Source organism: Podarcis raffonei, chromosome 6 (genome assembly GCF_027172205.1).
Source record: "Podarcis raffonei isolate rPodRaf1 chromosome 6, rPodRaf1.pri, whole genome shotgun sequence".
Taxonomy (NCBI): domain Eukaryota; kingdom Metazoa; phylum Chordata; class Lepidosauria; order Squamata; family Lacertidae; genus Podarcis; species Podarcis raffonei.
Window position 1 is genome coordinate 61266322 of NC_070607.1, and position 16713 is coordinate 61283034.

General features: G+C 41.6%; 1 protein-coding gene across 3 annotated transcripts in view; it reads right to left on the bottom strand.

The window, feature by feature from the left end:
• The window catches only part of PLXNA2 (plexin A2), a 397866-nt gene that overhangs the window by 30999 nt on the left and 350154 nt on the right, over window positions 1–16713 (bottom strand). For all 3 annotated transcript variants that reach the window (XR_008331159.1, XM_053393447.1, XM_053393446.1), the window contains exons 23-26: window positions 12441–12507; window positions 9954–10100; window positions 8207–8366; window positions 7907–8010 (exon numbers count right to left, since the gene is read on the bottom strand). Coding sequence is in view for 2 of the 3 variants with exons in the window: in XM_053393447.1 (XP_053249422.1) it covers window positions 7907–8010; window positions 8207–8366; window positions 9954–10100; window positions 12441–12507 (478 nt within the window). In the remaining variant the exon portion in view is untranslated. The remainder of the gene's footprint in view (window positions 1–7906; window positions 8011–8206; window positions 8367–9953; window positions 10101–12440; window positions 12508–16713) is intronic.

A 16713-nucleotide genomic window follows, 5' to 3' on the forward strand; every position in this document is an offset into this window, starting at 1 on the left:
GGCCAGGTGCCTAAAAGTAAGAACAGATCTAGAGTGTCCAAGTTCCCCTGGGGAGGAAATTCTATAATACAGGTGCTACAATTGAGAAGGGTCTGCTATATGTCTCTTCTGATTAGGAAAGAGCTCAGAGCAAAACCCTCATCTTAAGAGCTTAATGTTGTATGTTTTTGGATGCCTGATCCAGCAAAGTTGCTCTTATGTTCATGTGTGTTATCAAGGTTGTGGGTTTTTAAGGTTAAAAGTAACTATTCTAATTGTATTCCGATTGGGAGCCACCACAGACTTCCAGTAGACATGTAATGTGCTCTCACTGTCTCCCAGTCACCAGCAAGGTAGACTGAAGTTTCTGAATAGTTTTCAAAGGCTGACCCACATAGAGTGTGCTATGCACTCTAATGTGGAGGTTACCAAGCTATGCATCATGGCGATCTTTTCCTAGTGGCCACAGCTGGCAAATCAACTTAAAATGATAAAAGGCACTTCTGGTCACAGCTGTCACCTGAGATTCCAGAAGCAATACTTGGTCCAGCAGCACCCTCAGACTGTGCACCTGGCCCTTCAAAAGAATAGCATCAATTTGCTACAAATGTGTGTCACTTTTAAATGGTATGGGGCACTCAGTTATTGCAGGAAAATGAATTGTCCTCAGTTCAGGACTGAATAATACACTGTGGACACCTGATGACTGCCCTGTTTAGAACACACCTGCATTCATTGCATTGTCCGGTCCTGAAGCTTCTGTAATTTTGATAACTAAAAGGAACATTATTACTGAAAGTGAAAAGAAAATTTGTTAGGAATGAACTCAGAATTGTGACTAGCATTTGTAGAGTGTCACTTTGATAAGACTTCTGTCGCAGAAAGGCCAGCTGCTCTATGCAGCTTAAGCAATCTCTAGTTGGGTTGCTAAATGATCTGGTATACGCTAAAAAAGGATTGTGCACATTTGGCAGCAAATTATTGCTTTTTCATACTCATGAAATAGAAACAGCTATTACTGTCAGTTGGGGCAATGGGCTGATTAATGTAAAGGACAAACCAGGAGCACAGCAAAATGCTAGCATCCCTGAAATGCATGCCTTAGGCAACTGCTACTGAATACATGCATACGACAGCACACATACCCCCACAACAGAGGTTGATTTAGCACAGCGAAAGAACAAAAGAACAGGGCATTTAAACCCTTACATGATCCTGGCAGAGCGGGTGATAGCCCCAGCTATTTATTAATGCTGAGACTTTCCACATTACCAAAGGGATTTGGATACTAGTTGATTCCCAATCATTTTAAATGGAGGCTGGGCTGGGATTTTCAAAGTGAAGGGAATTTGTGCTTTTTAGTTATTTAGCTGCTTGTGAAAATCCCCACTTCTCCATTCCCTTTAATAACAGCTGAGGTGGCTTTGCAGAAATCTTAGCCTGCATACCAGTCTGCAAACCTACGACCAGAAGACTGCATTTTGATCTGTAGGCAAAATGTTGGTTTTAGACAGGGCAGAAAGCAGCTCAAGCCCTGCTTAGCTATGAAGCTCCATGGGTGGCTGTGGGCAAGTCATGATCTCTCAGCTTTACCTGCTCTGCAGAGCAGCCATGAGGATAAAACAGGAGAGAGCTGTAAAGCACTCTGCACCTTGAAAAATGCTGCTAAATTTACAGTAAAATAAGGGAAGATTTGCTGAACAATTGATTAGAATTTGGAATGCAGAAACGGGAGGCATGAGGAAGTCAAAGAAGAAAGGTTTAAGAAATTAGGACATGAAATGGTACTTGTTTTTTGTTTTGTTTTTTGTCTATTGTTTGTTTATGTATGCTTTGTATGTATGAATATAAAAATTGCTTAATAAAAATATTATAAAAAAGAAAAAGAAAAATGCTGCTGACATAACTCCTTCCAACAGTATGAATTTAATTCATGAAAAAGCTTCAAACAAGGAAGGGTTTGTCTGTATGAAGAATCCTGCAAGTAGCCCAGCACATCTGCATCTGACTTATATAATGTCATGGATACAACTGCTTCTCATGTTTTTATTTTCACAAATTACATGTGGGAATACACTCCTGTGCTTTTGTGTGGGTGTGGGTGTGGGTGTAGACCCTGTACCATTGGCAAGAACTCTTTGACCACACTTCCACAGTAACACAAATAGGCAAGAGGATTTTCTGTGCAATTTGCCACAATTGCCATCATGCTGTTGGCTCATGATGATGCACCTGCACTGTCACAGGAGTTGCCGTGCCCTTCTGCTCCAGCCAAAATTTACAATGGATTCTTCCTTCTCCAGCCAAAATGGAACGTGACAAAACAGAAGCACAGGGCATTACAGATGCATTACAGTCCAGGGTGTCTTTCTTGGTAATCCCACAGTAGCCTATGAGGTATATTAATTCCTCACATACTGCACTGCAGTCAAGGATACTGGTCTGGGTTAACAATCTGTATTATAACTGGAACAAGGGGCACCACCCTGTTTAAAGGCCTTTCTAAGTTACTAGTTTGTTGCAGAAAAACATGCACTCTGCAATTGTTTTAGGGGATCCAAACGTCTTCTCTCTTGCCAGCCTCCCTAAATGTTATTGCAAGGAAATAACATTTTTGTGACAATAATTGCCATTGTTTTATCCCCGTGGTTGTCCCCCTGCAAGCACCTCTATGGTGAGTGATACATGACTGTAGCTCTGTGATTGCTATATGGGCACCAACTGGAAAGTTTTTATGAACACCTCAACAGCTACCTTATGAGGACTGGACATAGTACGACTGATGCTATGTCATATGGACCTGCCCACTTCTCAAGATCTACAGGGAGAGTCCCCCCCCCATCTGCTCTTTATTTTACTGAGAACCGTTGCAGTCCTGGGCCAGTTAAGTGCTGCTGGCTTTAAAGCTTGGTTTTGTGAGCAGATAGGTTGTCAAGAGGGCCTCCTTCAAGCCTATAACAATAACAATGAAAGCAATTGAAGGAGGCTAGATTTCTAAAGTGAAATGTTTTAAAAGTGTTTTCTTCTTTGTACAACATATAGAGAAGGGGTTACAGTGCGCAAGGGGAATCCTTTGAAAAGCTTCAAGAAGCAATATTTATTCTGAGCTGAAAGTTCAAGAGAAACAGACAGGCTGAAATAGGTTAATCAGCAATCTTACATCCAAGTACTGTAGGGTTGGAGGGAAACAGAAGGATTGTAATGGGTGCATAGGCCTACTGCATTCCCCTCAATCAGATAATATTTTCTTCCCAAGCAAAACTCTGGTTTGTCTAACTACTGAAGCTTCACTTTTCATCGTTGTCCAGAATTCCTTACTACTTCCCCCTCCATCCTTCCCAACTCTGCATCCTCCCCCCTTTCACCTAGTGCTTTGTACTTCTATGGAGCAACCTCTCTTCTTTAGTTGCTTTTCCATTCTGGAATCCTGAGATCTTCCGATTTACATATATGGTATGAATCTCTATGATAGACCACTGATAGTACAGCTGCTCCAACTCTCTACTACTCTTGAATCTCAGTTGGGGGCAGGGAGGGAAACAGGTTTTTCATTTTAAGTCCATTTTTCCTCTTGGAAGGCTGGAGGAGCTAATAATTAGCACAGTAGGGGGAACTGTGTGCACAGATGCTTGTGTTCAGTTTAAAACAGAGCCACAATATGTATAATATGGTCACAAGATATCTTTTATCATATTATGTCAGTGCCTTATCAGGTGTAGTGACTCTTGGTTTGTTTCTGGACCAGTTCAGAGTGTTGTCCTTTATATCTAAATAGATTGGGGCCAAGTCACTTAAAAGATTAGCTTTTCCATCTGTGTATATCTACTGAGAATTTAAGATCCTCTTCAAAGGTCCTGCTCAAATGACGCAAGATGCGCGGCTACTATGGACAGGACATTCTTGGTGGTGGCAACCTGACTGTAGAATAGCCTCCTTAGAGTGGCTTGCTTGAAAATTTCTTTATGGTCTTTTTAGCAACAGATGTAATTTCTTTAATTGCCCAAGTCTTTAAAATAATTTGTGATTTTAAAATTTGGGCTCAGTGACTGATATATAATTGGTCTTATTTCTTTCTCTGTGGGTTAAAGTTTTTATGATGCTATTTATTTGTTTTGCTCTTTCATTTTTATTAATCAGTATGACTCTTTTATTCCTTATAAGCTGCCCAAGAACTTATGCCATTGGGTGGTCTATATAAATACAGTAACTATTAAGTACAGTACATGGGGTTGGATATCTTTTATCCAGATATTGGTTTGGCCTCAGAAACAGAACTTTATCAGGACCCTTCAGAGAATTTTCACTCCATAAACATCTGGATATTTTTAAAAAAACATTATCGGAAACTGCATAAAGCCAGAGGACAGCCACCTGTTAGCAAGCTCCTTTCCTTTCCCACAGGAAAATGTAAAGCAGCTGCAACATGATCAGTCAGCCCCTTCTTCCAATCCTTCCCTCACATGTCAAATATTCCTAACCACTGGCTCGCTGGTGGTGAGGTAACCCTATCTCAGCAAGGGTTAAATCTGCTCTCAGTCTAGTGCACTCTCTATTTCACCCTAATCAGCACCTGCAATTGAAAATTCATTGAATTCCTCTGCCATGCAATCCTTGTCTGGACAATGTCATTTGCACACATTACAAGGCTGAATCCTTTGGGGAAATGGGGTTATCAAGCAGTGAATTGCAAGGGTTGCAGAGGTTGCCAGAAGCTGCATCTAGGAGACTGGCTCGTTTATTTGCTGACTGAAGATAAATAAATGGTTTATGCATGTGACACCAACAGTATATGTGGCCCCCAAAATCCCTGTAGTAGACACAAACCCTCCTGCTGAAACAGCAGGCAAGAATATGTTACCATTCCTAAAATAGGCAACTTAGGTTGCAATGCAAACTACACTTACAAAGGAATGTTTAATTTAACAAAGTTGGAGTTACCTCTGAATAAACATGCTTAAGATTGCACAGGATTCACCTGGGTGCTTTTTGACCATCACAAAGAGACAGTAATTTATTCACTTGGCTCATATTGAAATCCACGCAGACCCATATCATGCAAAGGATTCAACATGCATTTAGCTTCCTGGACATACAGATTTAGAAAAACTATTTTTTAAGTTTGCTAAATATAGTAAAGTGGTATACAGTGGTACCTCGGGTTAAGTACTTAATTCGTTCCGGAGGTCCGTTCTTAACCTGAAACTGTTCTTAACCTGAAGCACCACTTTACAGGGCCTCCTGCTGCTGCCGCGCTGCTGGATCAAGATTTCTGTTCTCATCCTAAAGCAAAGTTCTTACCCCGAGGTAATATTTCTGGGTTAGCGGAGTCTGTAACCTGGAGCGTATGTAACCTGAAGTGTATGTAACCCGAGGTACCACTGTACACTTGTCATGCCTTTTCAATGAACCATTGTAGCATTTACAAACACATAACTTAACTGATATACACAAATGAATGATAATATTTACAGTAAAAGAAGGGTGTTGGGAACCTAATTTCTGGGAAAAAATCCATGTGCCTGCTGTGTGTCCACTTGTCTTGTTTCTAAGAGGCTACTGCAGTACAGAACATTATGAGGGATACAATCTAATAATATTGAGAACTAGTAAAAGGAAAAGCAACGTGGCAGTTCAGGGGTGTACCTTTGTGACTAAAATGGAAATGCTTTGCAATTTAAGGGGTGTTTGTGTGATTATTATGGAGCTGACCCTACCCCCCAAATCACATAGCTTTCTCTCTCTGTCTCCAAAGTCAACATACTGAGCATACTGAGCATACTGAGCATGGACATCTGCAACAGGGAATGTTTATGTGCCTAGACAACAGTGTGCATAGGCTTCAATGTGAACCTTGTGCGGTTAGGGCTCTACTTCTGAGGAAATCTATACAAAAGGAGGTCTGCATGTATAGGTTTTCCTCCTGCAGATGTCCAGTCAAATCAGTGTAGACAACAGCTTAGTCGGTAGAGCATGATACTCTTAATCTCAAGGTCATGGGCTCAAGCCCCACACTGGGCAAAAGGATTCCCTTGTGGTCCCTTCCAACTGTACAATTCAATGAATCTATGAAATCATGGATGGATGGGTGGAGCTAGGCAGAACAAGCAAGTGATACAGCTTCACTCCCTGGTAATTACAGGAGACCCTTCATACATCTAACATGTGGAGGGGCTTTATGTTGAGGATATACATGCAGTCAAACAGCATTTCTGATATTCAGTTTCAAGAAGTATTATGTTTGCATTGGGAAGAACAACACAGTTTTACTTTTTCTCTCTTATATTTCTATGCTTATGGGCATGTGGACATTACCACAGGATAAGAGCTGAATTGTCCTGAGTACCCCTCCCTCCTGAGAAGCCAATGGAGATGATGGCATTTGTGGCATGTGGCATGTGGACATTACCACAGGATAAGAGCTGAATTGTCCTGAGTACCCCTCCCTCCTGAGAAGCCAATGGAGATGATGGCATTTGTGACATGGACGGGAGCAGATTACTGTACCCACCTTTGCTTACTGCAAAGGAAAGCTACCACATGGCTGTGTAATGGACTACATTTAAGACAAACTGAAAAGGACTTCTGAAAGAGCAAGTGCTGAGGAAACCTGTTCTGTTTTAGGATATGCAGTAATACCTCCGTGAACATCCGCCTAGTCTAGCGTCCATTCCGGCAAACATCCATGGCAAACCTGGTTTGGGTTACTTCTGGGTTTGCTCATGCACAGAAGTGCAAACTGCTCCGCACGTGCGTGCAGATGCGGCACTTTGCCCTGCGTCCTTTTTGGCTAGTGGCCGGGGCTCCAGAACAGATCACGGCCGCAAAACAAGGTACGACTGTACTGCACACAGAAAAATCAAACAATTCATAGAATCCATGGCCACAGGGGATTAACAATATCCTTTGAAATGATCTGAAAATTGTAGACCTCATAAAAATTACACGACCTTCCTACCTTAAATGCCAAGCATCTGGCTGAGCAAGAGTCAATCTCCCACCCTTTTTGATGAATAATTAGAAAAGTTACTAAGTAGGAGGTTTCATTGTAAAGGAATGGAAGTGTCAATTGAAGCAAATGACAAAACAGATAGGATTACTAGGACAGCACATCTGCCTTTAGGAATGCTGTTCCACCACCTAGGGCTAATACAGTTCCATTCCAATACACACATTTCTTGTGTATCACTCCAGACTCAGATAAACGGATGGATTTGGTGATCTGCAATGCAACGTAATTAACCAGTTTCTGGCTTATGCAGCCTTTGCAAGTTTCATCAACACTGAATTTGCATGGCATGACAAATTATTTCCTCAATTATTTGCTCAAAAGTCACAGATTGGCTCTGTGGCAGAGCAGGGAACTGAGCCCAGATCTTCACAGTATGGAGACAGTGACATATGAAATGGGCCAGTCTCCCTAAATTGAGCTGTAGCAGAGCTTTGTATGTGTGAATTGGTGGAAAACCAATTGCCCATGCAGCCTGATATCTCGGGACATTTGTTCTGACTATCGCTCTACCCAGCTGCATGATCTGCAGCCCGTGGCAGATTTCACCCCCACACTCCTCTGTCACATTCCAGCCCTCCGCTTCTGACAGGGCAGCTACTACACTGGCCTCGGTATCCTTAGCGCTGGGAGCTCAGCTCCTCTGCATATGCTGTCTGTCTTGTGAACATGGCTGGCATTTTTAATTTAGTCAATTTTCAGCTCTGCTTGTTCCTGTGAGATGTGTGTCAGGGCTGTTTTCCCTTTTAATACGTGAACACATTGAGCCGTTCTGATTTATCATAAGAATGTGACTCTCTCTGCCTGTCTTGTTAGAGGAGATACAGAGGAATTAAAGTTCTGTGGTTTTTGTGTTTTTTTTTGCTTTGTATTCCGCTCAGCTGATTTCTCTGGGCTGAATTCTAGGCTTTACTTGCTTACCTGATAATGAATCAAGGTGTTTAGCCGCTTCCAGTCACCCTCAATCTTGGTGGTGATATCTTCATCCTGAAGGACCACACGTGCTATTCGGCCTTGCCGCCACTCTGCAGGAGAAGGAAGACAATGTTAGACAATCAAGGACAGAGGCACAGTCATCTCGTTGGTAGGATGGTTCTCTGCAATGCTGAACCTCCAAGAAAGGAAGAATGGGTTAAATTATTCTTCTATTGATTCCTGTGTAACTGCTGTTCCCACCCCATTTCCATAAGTAGCTCTTTCCCAAACCAAGTATGTTCCTACCCAAGTCCATGTCAACAGCTCGTGGCCTTTGTGAGTATGGGACATTTTTATACACTGCATCCAGAATCTTCTCTTTGACCTGAGTGATGGTGTCACAGTTCAACACTTTCACAGGAATCTCAGGACTGTTCTCATTGTCTGGATTCACACAGTTCAAGATCTAGAGAAGAGAAAAGAATGGGAATATTAAGATGAGCTCAGAAAAGCTAAGAAGAAATCATCTGCATATTACAGGAATTCTCAACCTAAGTTGGAGGTATAAAAATGCCTGTTCACAATTAAGTCCTATTTAGACAGGGAAGCTAAACTGATTTTTAAAAAAAATGATTTTCCATTTCATAGAAAGCATGTGGAGACCTAGATCTGTAAGTATGCAGAGATGTAGTCTACATAATTAGACAATTGCGTACATACAATTACTGTAGCACTCTCTGTCCCTTGGGAAGGTGGATAAAATTTGTGCATGGATGATGCCCACGGGTGATGTACATAATGCTTTGGAAAGCCTGGTTCATCCCTTCAGATTACGGATGGATGGCTTGCTCTTTGTCCGGTTTAAGCATGTTTTATTTTTAGACACTAACAGATTAACTCTGTCCTGTTTTTGCAGCTTAATGTGCAGGTTTTTGGGTTTTTTAACACAAATCCACACAGATGTAGTTAAAAAACAGGAACTAATGAGGTGGTCTAGAGCAGGGGTGTCCAAACGTTTTTCAAAGAGGGCCAATTTTGATGAAGTGAACATGCATGAGGGCTGGCTGAAGTTGCTGAGCTTTTTTAAAGGATTTTACCCCAGGACATGGGGCCCTGATTAAATTGACCGGTGGGCCATATTAGGTCCCCGAAACGGACTTTGGACATGCCTGGTCTAGGGGCTTTACAATCTTTCCCCTCTTTTCTGCAACAGGACCTAGCCACCTAGAACTGCTAGGAAGTGTGACTGGCTCCACACAGGCAGCAAACAAGGTGGCAAATGCCTCCTGGCAATATTGGTGTTGGGATATGATGCCCTGCCTAGGGAGATTGTCTGAGGAAAAATGTGATTGTCACTTTGAACCCATGGTATTCACTATGTCCCCCCCCCCATACATTTGTCCAATGTCCTTCCCAGGGACAATGTATACATTGGTCTAAGAGTTTTGTGCAGGTGAGTCCACACTGGGATGTGATTCCCCGCCTCCCATATTCCTTCCCCATTTGTAATTCAACTGTACCTATACTGTACTATACTATACTATACTATACTATACTATACTATACTATACTACAGGGCGAGTCCTTTAAAAGAGGCCGCATGGATACAGATTACACATATTCCATGGGGTCTCTTTTAAAAGACTCACCCTGTATCATGGAACATCAGCCACAATTCTGAAAATGAGGGTTGGAACTAGCTGAGATGGCTAACTACCTATTTCCACCCTATATGGAATCTTCAGGCATTTTCCCTACCATTAAAAACAATGGGCTGGCTTAAAAGTAAAAGTACTAAGTTTGTATTACTATTCACTAAGGTGCCCGGGCTTCACATCTTTTCTCAGGAAGCTTCTCTGCTTGGATATGGACCCAGAGTTTCCACAATAAGAATCACCATGAAAACATTCTACTATTATATAAAGCACCTGGGACAGGAAAAATTGCCACCTAACTTCCCCATTCAGTCTACGTCCAGCCCTGGGGATTATGTTCCCCATGATGTCTGATGGCTGGTGCAACCAAAAATTGTTTAGAGAAGGCACCCACTCACTAGAGTTTTGTACTCAATCTGCTGCCGGATCAGCTTGTCCTCACTCAGGGAATAACGTGCCTCCCCCGTAATGGCATCAATTGGGCCTTTCTCCATCTGTTGCTTGATGGCACAGTACAACATGAAGAGTGGCTCTCCAGCACATTCCTGTTTGACACAGAACACAAGAGAACTTGCACACTGATAAAGATAGAACTTGTCAAAGGCAGAGAAACCATGGCAAACAAGTATAATTTAAAAGCAGCTACACAACCCTCCTGATTTTTAAATTCATTGAGCTTCACAAGCAATGTTGGCTGATTTGAGTTTGCATGGTTTTGGTTTCTAAAGATTACAGGATGTGTTGCAAAAATATGTAACCAGAAAGGATGTGTCCTTGTTTTATGCACCATTTAGTAAGGAAAAAGCAAACATTGGCTTTTACACCTAACATCTATACTGGTCAGTTTCATTATAGGTGTTATGTGATGTCAAGTGACTGACAATGGGGTGATCCTGCCCATCTGTCAAAATGACCTGTGGAGGGTTGGCCACATTTGGAGCCAAGACTCCGGCTAGGTCCAATTCCCTGCCCTAGAGGTAAGTTCATAATACTGCTCAATTTACTGGGGATGTACCTCACTAAATAGTGTTCAAAACATGTGTTCTTTCAATTTGGTCAGCAGCATTAATAGTAAAGCAATAAAATAAAGCATTAAATATGAAACATTCACAACTAAAGTATCTAAATAAACCAGAAATTCAAGAAAAAGAAGCCACATAATATCTCCCTTGTTACATTCAATCAGCTACAAAGACACTTTTCTTTTTATGTTATTACAAAAATTCACCCACTCCTCTCTGATCCCTTGGCTAAAACTCTGATTCATTCTGTGGTAATCTCCAACCTTGACTACTGCAACATTCTCATCTCTGGCTCCCCCCTTTTATACCTAAGTTTTCTCACATTGCTCCAAAACTCTGCTGTCAAAATTATTATTCTGTTTCAACCCGCATGATGCGGAAGCTCAGGAAAGCTCAGTCAGTAAAGCATGAGACTCTTAATCTCAAGGTTGTTGGTTCAAGCCCCATGTTGGGCAAAATATTCCTGCATCACAGGGGGTTGGACTAGATGACCCTCCTGGTCCCTTCCAACTCTATAATTCTACAATCCATGACACCACTCTTCAAATCCATCCACTAGATGTGCAACTGCATTTTTCCATATTCAACCCTTTGTATTATTGCCTCCCCCCACCCCACTTTATTTTCGATTACAAGCTCCTGAAGAGCAATAATGCCTCACTATTTTTACCTATAGGACTCTGGAAGTCATCAAGTATATAGATGGTGCTGTGTAAACAATAATTACGATCAGTGCTATTTTTCTAGTAAAAGAGGTGCTGGAGCTCACCAAGAACTTCTCCCTTGTTCTCTTAGAATGGCAATGGCGCCCATCTGAGAGGTGCCAGAACTGAGCTCCAGTAAGCTTCGGCTGGGTAAAAAGCCCTGATCACAATCATCAAATGTATAAAAAGGGGAATAACTGTCTATTGGACTGCATTATAAAACACCACAAGATCAAAAAGGCGCCAACAGGTATTTGTAGCCATCTGAAGTAGCCATAAACTGTATTCAATGTCTAAAATAAAATATGAATATCCAGCTCTTGATAATGCATTAGATACAGTATAGGAGAATGGGGAACTGAACTGCATTGGCTTGAGACCAGTAGAGTATTTCTTCTTCCTACCCTTTTCACTTTTTATATGTTGTATCTGTGCCTTGATTTCCCTCTGTTGAGTACACATGTGTGACATTTCAGATTTGTAATGTAATCTAGAAAGTCTTGTGCTAAGGGAACCAGTATAGAACACACCTGTACTACAATCCTAAATCATCCTGACTCCCCCCATGTGAGTCTAGGGAAAGTGCTGAGAATTATTTTGCAGAATTATGGCCTTTTCAAATAGTAACAGTTCTCAGAATGCATAGCAGAGTGTAGTGAGGGCAAAAACCCATCCACAGATAAGAGAACCAAAGATGCATTTGTACACAGGACTGGGTGGTCTCTACACTTTCCTCCTGTTACTCCCTGTCTCTGGGTTTAACTTCCTCCAGCAACTTGAAGAGTTAAGACAAAGCTTACATGCAGATTGGACAATGTCTGGTCTTTATTGAGCTTTTGTTCTGATTTGTGATACAACAATGAGAATTCATCCTGTTTGCTTATGTGGTGATTTTACACCTTCCTATTAATTATTTGTCCATCCCACACTTCTAGCGCATTTCCCCATTACTTTCCTAACTGCATAAAGTCTGTTTTTTGTGTGTGCTAGGGTTACAAAGCCCTTTAATCCACTTTAATTATGGAAACCTACATTTCTGGCATGAGTTTGCATCCTTACTGCAAAATACTGATGCTCTGGAGGGGACCACAGAAAACAAGAACTTGAAAAGAACATAACAAAGGAAATGGATTCAAGGTAGAAGCTGCTGACTCTTTACCTTTAGGAATTTGTGGAGAAGGAAAGCAAACCAATTAGTCAACATCTTCTCAGCCACTGACTCAGTCCTGGGAAGAGATTAGAAGGAGTTTTATTAAGCCCACATTAAAATTAAAAAAATGAATAGATCATCTTAATTTAATTTGTATGTTGCCTTTAGAGCCATGCTGAAGGCTGCTTGAAACATGAAAAGATTTACACAATTACAAACATAACAAAAGTAGTCATAAATAAAACACACCAAAAAGCACACAATCATAATTGAAAAATTCCAACAAGTCCCACATAAATCATTATAAGATCAAAAAATTAAGATACAAAATATTAATATCAATAACAGCAGCAACAACCAAACCACCTAAACAATACCCCAACCCAAAAGTAAGGACTAGTTTAACTTCTCCCTCCCTCATAAATTAAGCACAGTATCTTTTTATGTGAACAGCCCTGAGACCTCCGGGTATAGGGAAGTATATAAATTCAATCAATCAATCAATCAATCAATCAATTAAAAATATATGATTGCAAAGACTCCTCCCTTTACAATATTTTTCTTCGCAGAACCAGGTGATTAGTGCCAGGGCACCAATGCAATAGAAAAATGAAGTTAATGTAATTGTATAGCAGATTTCAAACAATGTGGCATTTCATCACACAATATAATTGTGTATCCGTCTGTATTTTTTTTTATTTTTAGAATTTTTTTCTACTTTTTGATGAAATAATGGACAAAAGCCACAGCAGAAGACAATACGCTGAGTAACAGAAAGCCATCTGCTGCAAGAAAAATAGTTCAAACAAAGATAAACATAAACTCCACAATGTACTCTGAGGGCAAAACTAAACGTGAACTACAGTAGGAATCTATTGCAATACTCATTGCTGCATATGCTATGTGCTAATATCTATCAAGCTGTGAACTACAATGTTTCAGTGTTCCTTTCAGTGGAACATGCAGCCTTATCTTACTACAAAGCAAGTTGGAACCCCAATTTATTGTGAGAAGGGCTGCTGCCTTGGTCACAACTAACAATTGCTGGGCGAGGGACACTCTGTTTTCCTAATACTGTACCTGCTATGTGAGCAACAGCACCCAAAGAGTTAAATAGCCCTTTTAAGTTTGGAAGTAGTAAAATGGTACACTGAGCTTTTTAAGGCCACCACACCTCTCCTGATTGCATCAGAAATGGTGCATTTTTCAAGGCTAATCTTAGAAACAGCAAGTATGCATTCATTTGTCCAAGCAGCAGATAATGTTCTTGGGGCTCACGATACAGAAAATGTGTGTCCTAATCCCTGTGGAATTCAAAGTTATGTCATTGGGTGGCCTTTGGGTAAGACATACTCTCCCAACCTAGCTTACCTGACAAGAGTTGTTGTGGGGCTAAAACAGCCTTCCCCAACCTGTTGCGTCCTAGATATTCCACACTACGACAACTATTGGCCCAAGCCAGCACAACTGATGGATATTGTATAATCCAAAGCATCTTGTGGTCAATAGGTTGGGGAAGGCTGAACTGAAATGCCACAGGGAGCTCCTTGGTGGAAGGGTGGGAGCCAATGGAATACCTATAATAATAGTAATTGTTAGGAAATGTCAGTTTCCCGCCTTCAGGGTGTCTGAAAATGTGATTGCAATGCATTCCAGCAGAAAGTGGGGGAGGGGGGGTTGAAGGAACAAGAAAAATTGACTTTAATGCCATCGTTTATGAATGCTGGAAGGTCCCACTCTTGATTTTTGATCAATTGGAATTGGAAAGTCAATCTGAAGCTTTTGTCCCTTGCTCTGCCCCTCCCACATTTTCAGCAAGAAGTAAAATGCAGATTGCTCATGAACTGAAAGTAACAAAGCCCAGCTGACAGCCCATCACAGCAGCCCCTCTGAAGGGGATGCCTGGTGGAGCTGTAACTCCTCACACTTGGTGCAAATTATACCCTGTAGCTCAGTAAATCACTGGAATTTGTGGCTGGTGGCAATCAAGGACAGCAGAGTGACAATGGCAGGGGAAATTGCAGCTTTTCTCAAGGGCCACACCCAGCACTAGCTCCTCACATTGTGTCCAAGATTATCTCTAATTTAAATACAATGGTTCTTAATGATAGTTTTTAATGCTGGCACGGCAGGATTGCCGATTCCTCTTTAAAAGTGATACAGCCTCTGTTCCTGGGAAATGGGGAAGATTTTGAAAGATGCATCAATGAAAGGAGTAGAGTTCCTGTTCTCACTACATGCTGAGCCAGGGTGTTCATAGAGCAGCTGTAGACGAGCTACTTAATTTATTACCAGCTGTGCCAGCCGAAAACATGCTGCAAATGAATCTTTTCCAAGGCAGGATGATATCCTTTATAAGTGGAACATCTATAGACTTTCTTCCATAGGACACTGATCAGTGGCAATGTTTAACCATCTGACTTTCCCACCAGCAACGAACAGCACTGCTATGCATCATTCAGCTGCACGTTGTCCTAAAATTATATGCTAGGGTGCATCTTTCTCAAATGACAATGAAGTATACAGTTCTTTAGTAAGAATCCGTTTTTGGCAGAGTAACTGGTCACCAGAGATCCAGTAAACACTTTTTCCTACCTTACAACTGGTACAGACATTTTTCAAATAATTTCAGGCATGACTCTTTGCTACTTGATGAGTGAAGGTGATATTCTAGAGATTTTTCTTTGTCATATACTATATGAAATTGTAGGTCAATATGTTTTTATGTATCCTGTCTGCCCCTCATTCCAGGAATAGTGTTGATATGGAATGTGTTATTGTTTCTTTTGCCAACAATTCACAGACCCTCAGAACAAATATTAACTATAGCTTTGCAGCTCCATCTATTTTTGTATGTTTGGTTTTTTACTCCATAGACAGATGCATGTATAAAATGTGTAGGGAACTGTGAAGACAAAAGATTTCCACATTGCAAATAGTTGTTATTTGATGAGAGGAAAGTATCATGTTAATGCCTTCTTTTTTTTAAAAAAAAATGCTTCTGATAATGAGAAAAAATAATAGTTAACTTCTATGAAACACCATGAATAAAACAAGCAGCCAACAGTAAACAAATATACCAGTCCATTGAAAAAAATAAAAAATAAGTATCCAGATCATTAGGCAAATGCTCTAAAAAGCCATACAGAGAGAAAGTTGTAACAATCCTGATAATGGCCGCTTACCGTCCTATCCGCGGTGAGCAGCAGTTGCGACCTGGTTCAATTCTCTCACCTTGCCCCGCTGCATCACACTATTTTCCTTTGTCTTGCAGCCTCCCTGGCCACCGCAGAGGCTCTTGGGTTCCTGCCAAAAGCTGGAGTCAAATGAGCCAATCTGTGGTGTCCGGGGTGTGTGGCCTGGTGAGCGGACCTGAGGGAGGCAGGCTTCCCTCAGATCTGCCCGCCATCTATTTAGCTCGGCCAACCCTGCACGCGGCAGTCCAGTTGACCAGGAGCGTCACCCACCCTGCCCCCTCCTTTCATTAGTAGCTGCTTTCTGCTAACTCATTCCTTTCAGCTAGATGGGCTTTGCTGTGGTCTGTTGACAGTTGCCATATTTGGGGCCAGGAAGGAATATTCCCTGCATGGAAGGTTTTGCCTTCCCCATAGCACTAGGCACAACTTTGGCAGTTTAGGTTTAGGTCTTGGGAGGAATCCTATAGTATTTCATCCAAGCGGGGGTGGGTGGGGGTGAAGTGGTGACTCATCCCCCTCTTTTTCTCCCTGTGGCAGTGTTGACAGCATACCCCATTAGAGGAGTCTGGAGGGAAGTCTCTGTCCAAAGAGTCAGTTGTGTGGGCTAGTGGGCCATAGAGCTCCTCCCTCAGCATTTGGGAGCCATCCACGTAAACCTGTGTTTTGCGATGGATCCACCCCCGAATCCCTCATGCCCCAGTCCTCCCAGCAGGGTGGGGCTGAGAGGGATATACGCTTAATGCCCATGCCAAGGCTTCCTACATCTGCAATCAATAAAGATGCGGCCATTTCAAATCCCAGACAGTTGTCATGTCCACTTATTAACCCTCTTTACTGATTGGGCATGCCAGAATGGGGGCTCTGTGACTAGACACACGATAGTTCGAACCATTAGGTCCTAAACAAGCAAATAATCTGCATCTTTATCCCAACTGTTTGTTCAACAATTTTGAGTTTGAACAGAGGCCCAGGGGGAGGGGAAGTATTAAGCTTTCTCCAATTTGATCATATCACATCTCATCTTGTGACTTTACACTGTTTTTGTTTTTCTGTACAGAATTCAGTTTAAACTTGTTTTGGCACTT